The 6,612-nt window shown below is 49.0% G+C and overlaps 1 protein-coding gene across 1 annotated transcript in view; it reads right to left on the bottom strand.

Annotated features, from left to right (window-relative positions):
* PAPPA (pappalysin 1) overlaps positions 1-6,612 on the bottom strand; it is a 182,364-nt gene that overhangs the window by 18,150 nt on the left and 157,602 nt on the right. Inside the window, exon 20 of the mRNA XM_008638326.2 lies at positions 720-791. Within this exon, the coding sequence (XP_008636548.1) occupies positions 720-791 (72 nt within the window). The remainder of the gene's footprint in view (positions 1-719; positions 792-6,612) is intronic.

The raw sequence follows: 6,612 nt of genomic DNA, 5'->3' as shown, positions 1-6,612 counted from the left end.
CTCAAGGGCTGGAAGAATGGAAACCACAGGAATCCCATGACCCAGACAGAGGTGCTCCAGCCCTGTTTAACCACCAGAAGCATCCTCAGTCTTCTCCAACTTATCAAAGACTGCTGCTGGCAGAAACAACATCCTTCAAAATAATTACTTTTTTCAAGTAACTTGCGAGACTGTAAAAGTGTATCACAGCTGAAATGTAACTGCATGTTTCTCATTATTCTTTTCTGGTTCAGACAGAGGTGGCCAGTGGAGGGAGGTGTGATTTGCTCACTGTCCATCTGTGCTGTCCACCCGGTGGTATCATCTCTGGCTTTCCTAAACTTTCTCTGCCCACACCAATGCCCAAAGCTTAGCCAGCCTTGGAAAGAATTGTCCCTCTAATAAGAAGTCAAGATCAAGGAAAAACAAGAGAAGGCTTTTGCAACTTCCCAGAAACTCCCAAATTCTGGTAAATTCTTTTGGTCAACCAGTGTTTTTGAGCTGCTTGATCATTGAACTCCTGTGAGAGTCACCCAACCATCATCTCTGGGAAAACCACCGATTTCCCTACTGAGTGTCAGAACCGATGCAGGCGATCAGTCTGTGTGATAGGGTGGCCAGGGCAAAATCCTGCTTGCCCTACTTGAAAAACAGAATTTACAACCCACATGCCTGCAGTGATTGTTTCTGTAAGACTTAGGAGAGACACCATGGACCACCTGAGCTACAGCCAAACTCACCTCACAGCCTTTAACACAATGAATGAGGGAAGGGTGAGGGTACCACTTGAGTCCTGCCGTGCAGACAACACTCTGGAGGGAAGAAATAAAAAAAGAGGAACAGGTTAAGACAAAGAAATCAGTGTACAGAAACTCAGTGTGCTGGCTCCTATGGCTCTCCAGTACTTAACCAATGAAGTTCAGTTCCTAACACCTCTTGTGTTCTCAGGACCTGGCTGTCCTCCAGGTATTTACAAGAAGTGTTGGACTTGACACTTGCAATAACAGAGCATTTGAGATTAAAATAATATTTGAGGTTCTCCTAAAATGTCATGTCCAATATTTCACTCGTGGTGGGGGAACGTGGCAGGGAAAGGTAAAGGCACAGGTCCACTCTTGCTCTTGGGTAGGGGGGAGGCATTCTAGGAATTCATTTAGGGATTTCTTTGGTGCTGCAAAGCTTTGTTTTCTTTCACTGCCCACCATACCTTTGCTTCTTGAAGATGGAAGCAGCTAAAGGTGGATTATCAGATACATTTCAGCACCATCTTAAATAAAAGCACCTCCCACCACACACCTTCAGAATAACCCCCAGACAGGACAGCATCATCTGCTACATTTTATGAGCTTTATAATAATTTCCGTCTCAACTCTGTCTATAGAAAAAAGTTGGATGCTTGGTTTTGGGCAAAAATGATGCCCAGCCTCCTAGACAATGGCACAGCCAGGGCAGCCACAGACATGGACACTTAGATTTAAAGAGTGGATGAAAACTTTGGCTGGTCAGTGGAGATGGTGATTCCACACCATGGAGGTCCTGGTGATAGGACTCCCATCCATGCAGCAGGACATCAGGCACAATGTTTATTTTGGGTTATTGCCATGGATGAAGCACTACAGTGTCCAGTTGAGCAAGATGAATACACAGGCACTCACCTAAAGTGTGGGGGTTGGGGTTGGATGGAGGCCTGGGGAAGGAAGGGATTAACATTTGGGAAGACCTGATGCACAAGCCATCCCTTCCCCTGTTCATATGAGGGCTAATTTAATCCATCTGCAGGGGAACCTCAGCTTGTTTTTACACTTTCTGTCATTTGAGGCTTACCTGGCGTGTGCTAGAAAAAAGGACTTTTATACTATCTGACTCGGGCTGTTTATCTTTCCGATGCTCTTGGATTTTCCACTATTAGTCAAGCCCGGCTTGCCCCACCTGCCTCGCAACAGGGCCTGTCTGTGTGAGGAGAGAAGTGGCTGGGGAGGGGAGGGTGTTGTTTATCCCCTGGGAGGGAGGGAGGGAGGCTGCAAGGTGCGGGGGCCCTGCGGTGTCACACATTCCCCTGGCGCGCTCTTGACAGACAGCTGGAGATTTCCAGGCTGCTGCCTGCCACAAATGGTGAGGGTTTTTCTTCCCCCCCACCCCTTCTGTTTATTGCACTTCAGAGGGAAAAGAAAGGAAACTTTTCTAGGTTTGAAAATAAACAAGACCAGTCAACAGAGCAGGAGCGAGGAGAGTAAAGGAAGCAGTTCAAGAGCATTTGAACCCAAGAATTAGAACAAAGTGGAAAAACTCAGGCGTTTGTCTCCTGTGTCCAAGGCCAGAAGACAATAAGTGGAAGAAGTGCACTTCCAAAGAGCACCTCACATTCCCCTGGTAAGAAGCATCAATATTTACAAAACCTCTCGTTCTGTGTGTGTGTGTGAGCACGCAGAGTGAACAAAAGAAACCAAATAGCCCTGAACCAGGCTCTTCAGAAAGGAGTTTTCCATGTGAGAGCAATCCCTCGCAGAGGATGCACTGACTGCTTTCCTGACCCTTCAAGTATTAAAACGCCAGCACCTCCCTTAGAGGAATGGATGGGAGGTGGAGTCTGCTGAAACAGTGTTCTCTGAGTGCTCACTCAAGGTCATCCTCAATCCCAAACACAGCCTTGGGCTGAGCGTCCTCCAGGGAATGGGAATGCAGCCCCAGGTTGCTCTCCACAGCACAGGCAAGCCAGGTGCCAGGTTAATCACTGGGTCAGTGGGACATTCCCATTCCTCTGGAGTGGCACCTGCCAGCGGCTTCATACCAGTTACTCTGTCTCTGTCTTTGCTAGTGGAGACCACTAGAGCTGAATTCAATCCTGCCAACATTCCTGGAGCTGGAAGCAGAGGGAAGGACCCCAGGTCTTAGTCCTGACTCCTCTGTCTGGTTTTCCAAGCCCTCAGTTCCCACCAGCCAACCTGTTTGTACCCTTAGGCTGCTGTTGTGGAGTGTGGGGTGCACTGGCAGAGAGGATGTGAGTAGAGGGGGAGACTGGGCTAGAAAACCAAGAAACTGGGAATGTTTGGATTGCTGGACATCATTTCTGCCTCCTGCTGTGCAAACAGGCCTACAGGTGCCACAGGGTGCTGCATGGGGCACCTGAGATAAACAAATGTACAGAAAGCAAGCAAGGATGGCTAAAGGCGGTACATGAGCATGATCTGATGGAATCAGTGTGCACAGAAGGTAGACTCAGAATGCCAACAAAGGATGTGGAAAGAGGTGTATGGAAGCACCACATCCGCCACATGCCAGGTGGTGCCTGGGGAACAAAGCCCATCTGGCCACTGCCCCGTGAGCCCCGTCCCTTCCCCACGCTGCCACGTGCTCCAGGCCCTTGTGGTGACATCTGCTGCCCTCCTGGCCACAGCTCCCCTCGTGCATCGGCTCCTGCAGCACAGCTGCGCAGCCGGCTGGGTTGACTTCGGTGCTGTCCCCACCCCAGAAATGCCACCCTGCTCCATCTGCAGCTGGTGGCTGGGACTCCATCTGCTGTGAAGGGAGAGGGAGCCGGGCTGCGCTCCCACAGTAGGCAACAAAGAGCCAAGGAAGCAAATCAAACTGTCATTTTCTTCTTGTGAGGGAAGACCCAGCGCCTCCGGTCACAGCACTTCCCTCCCGTGGGGGGACTAACACAATGATGTCAACCCTTTGCGGGCTGCAGAGGGGATCAGGTTTCCCCCAGAGAGGCCGGTGGAGAGCTTTCCTCCACCTTAGATGGGTCAAGTGTCCCCCCGGGCTGCAGCCCAGGGACTGGCATCTCCTGCTCTCAGCTAACTCGCTCCTCAGGCACTAAAGGAACAGGACAATTAACCACAGGCTTAATGTGTGAGGGGATCAGACACTGCTGCCAGGAAAGGGGACTTTGGAGCTCCTTCTTCCTACACCTACAGATGGAATGGGATCTCCTGCATTCCCAGGAGCGGAGCTGCTGCACCACAGCAGGTCACATCAGTGCTCCGTGACTAAAAAAAAAAAAGGAGAGGGGAAGGAAGGCGGAAACCTGCAAAGCTCAAATGATTAGGGGTGTATTTAAGGAGCATTCCCTCTAATGACTTCTGGACATTTACTATCCCAGGGCTGGCAGTCCTCATGGGAAGAGGGGCCACGCTGCGCTCAGCCCAGCAGAGCTGGGATGTGCCGACCCTTTGAAGGCTCTCCCAGGCCTGCACACCATTTAGCCTGTCCCTACTCAGCACTAAGGCAAGAACCCAAGTTCAGACAGCCTAAGAAATTAGGTGTCTGCCCTGTTTCTCTGCAGTCAGTGGGAAGGAGCTGTCAAGCTGTCTCTCAGAGATTTTTCCCTTTTTTCTCCCCACTGCCTGCACAGTCAGTCTTGGCAGCTCTATCCATCGGTGTCTTCAGCAGCTCCGTGTGTCACACACAGTGAAGGGAAAATCATGGGGACAGCACTGGCTGCTCTGAACACATCCCACAGCAGAACAGAGACACAGAAGATTTCAGGTGGTTTTTTTTTTCTTGCTGAAAGTACTGATTTGGAAGACACTGCCAGCATATCCTGATTTCAGCAAACTGTTTCAGACCCAACAAAGCAACTCAACCTAAACCAATTCTGAAAAAACACAGAAATATTTAGACATTTTGTGAAATAAAATATCTGTTGTTGTTTATCATTTGAGAGGACATTTAATTTCTCAGGTTTTGCTGGTTTTTTTTTCTTTCATTTTCACTAAACAAAAAGTTTACAAAATCTCCTTGGAAATGAAATGCTATGCTATGTTCAAACCAACATGTTTTTTCTTCCAATTTTTTGGTTCACCAAAAATCACAATAACAAAAGAGTCACTTTGATTAGGGAAAAACTTTTTTTTTTTAAATTTAAGAGAACTTTGAGTGAACCGAAAAATCAAGTGATTTGCACAGCTCTGCTCTAAACAACCCTGAGAGAAGGGATAGTTCCTTCTTCCCATTTTGCTTCCATAACAGATGTTGCATGAGCTGCAACAGACAAACTATTTATTTCTTCTCATCAGCTCTCCCTGTGTTTTCTCTGTCCCCATCCCCTCAAAGGTAAGCACCAGAGATCAGTCCTGCCTTTATCTTCTTCCCATCCTGCCCTCATTTGTACTCCACTTGTGCCTAAATTAAGCAACAAAAAGTGTTTCCTGTGCGTCATTCAAGTACTCTGAGATGCACAAAGACTCGCCATGTAAATGCAACCAGCTGCTCCCTGTGCTCATATGGCACAACAGCAAAGCTGTCACTGGCCATAAACAGAGACACGGGTTATTAATGATACATAACACATTGCCATGGGGACCTTCCCCCAAGGCCTCCCACTCCCATCTCTCCAGGGTGTCCCCACTCCCACCAGAAGCAGCGTTTCTCCCAGTGGCACCCCACGAGGTGCCACTCCCCGTGTGTGACATCCCCTTATCTGCAGAGTTGGATAAGATGGATGTTCTACAGCTACCAAAAAAAATCCCCTCTGGCATGTCTTCCCTCCCAACACAAGTTTTCCAGCCCAAATCTCACCCTCTACTTACAAAGCGTTTGTGGGGTGGAACTTGTATCTGCTCAGGGCCTAAAGCTCTTGCAAGATCCTCACCATCAGGGAAAGAAAAGGGCTTATTTACCGCTGTGCTCTTGGAAACCATGATTTCTCCTCCATCCCTCACTCCCCTCGTCTCCCCCTTTACTACTCTATGTTTTCCCTGCTGCCTAATGAGCCCTCCAGAGACCTGCAGGTATAAAACTCGTTACAGCTCCCTCCATGTACCCGCATCAATAAGTGAAGGAGTGCAGAGAGAACGGGAGGGAAGCTGTCACTTTATTTCCCCATGAATTACAAACCACTTTAAAGTCTGGCACTCAGGAAAGGGCCAGTGAGAAATTGCCCCTCATACTGAGATAGGGGTTTTCTTTATGTTTCATGCCAGAAACTTGGCAAAGCCTTGGATTAAGGCAGTCACAGAACCTCAGCATCTGGAGCGAATGGGAAGCTGGGAACGACATTATGAGCTTGTCATATTCTCTGGACTTAGGTTTCCCACTTCTTTCCCAGATTTATTCTCTTGCTCTGTGTGAAACAGGGAAGTTCAAAGTGGTGGAGAGTTCTGGAGCTGCTTGCTACCCACAGCCAAGGCCAGATTTCAAAAACCCCAAACCCTGGGCGCACATTTAGGCATGTAGAGAAGCAAATAGACTGTCAAATCTGCTCAGGGTATTCTGGGGCTGCGCTGGCTGCTCGTTCTCCTTCTTAATGGAGTTCAGGTGTGTAAAACAGACTCCTGCAAAGCCAGGACCAAGTATGTAAATGCCAGAGGTCTTTGCTCAAGCACCACCAGCAACTTGCACCAACCTGGTGACATCTGATGTGCCACCGTCTTCTGCCAGCGTGTCCAGTTAGACTTCCACACCCACAGAAATACCACAAAGCCACAAACACACGGTTTGTTTGTAGGAACATGAGGGTTTTCAGGAGGAGTTAGGTGAGCGTGTCTCCCACTGGCACCCAAATGTGGGCGTGACACCCAGCAGGTGTTTGCTGCCAGCAGGGCTGAGTGTGTGTGTGCAAGGCACTGCACGTGGGTGTGCACGTCCCCATCAGGGCACGCTGCCACTGGTGTGTGCTGGAGGATGCTCAGG

Source organism: Corvus brachyrhynchos, unplaced genomic scaffold (genome assembly GCF_000691975.1).
Source record: "Corvus brachyrhynchos isolate BGI_N302 unplaced genomic scaffold, ASM69197v1 scaffold305, whole genome shotgun sequence".
Classification (NCBI taxonomy): Eukaryota; Metazoa; Chordata; class Aves; order Passeriformes; family Corvidae; genus Corvus; species Corvus brachyrhynchos.
The sequence above is the reverse complement of the archived record's forward strand: the minus strand, read 5'-3'. Positions and strand labels throughout refer to the sequence as shown.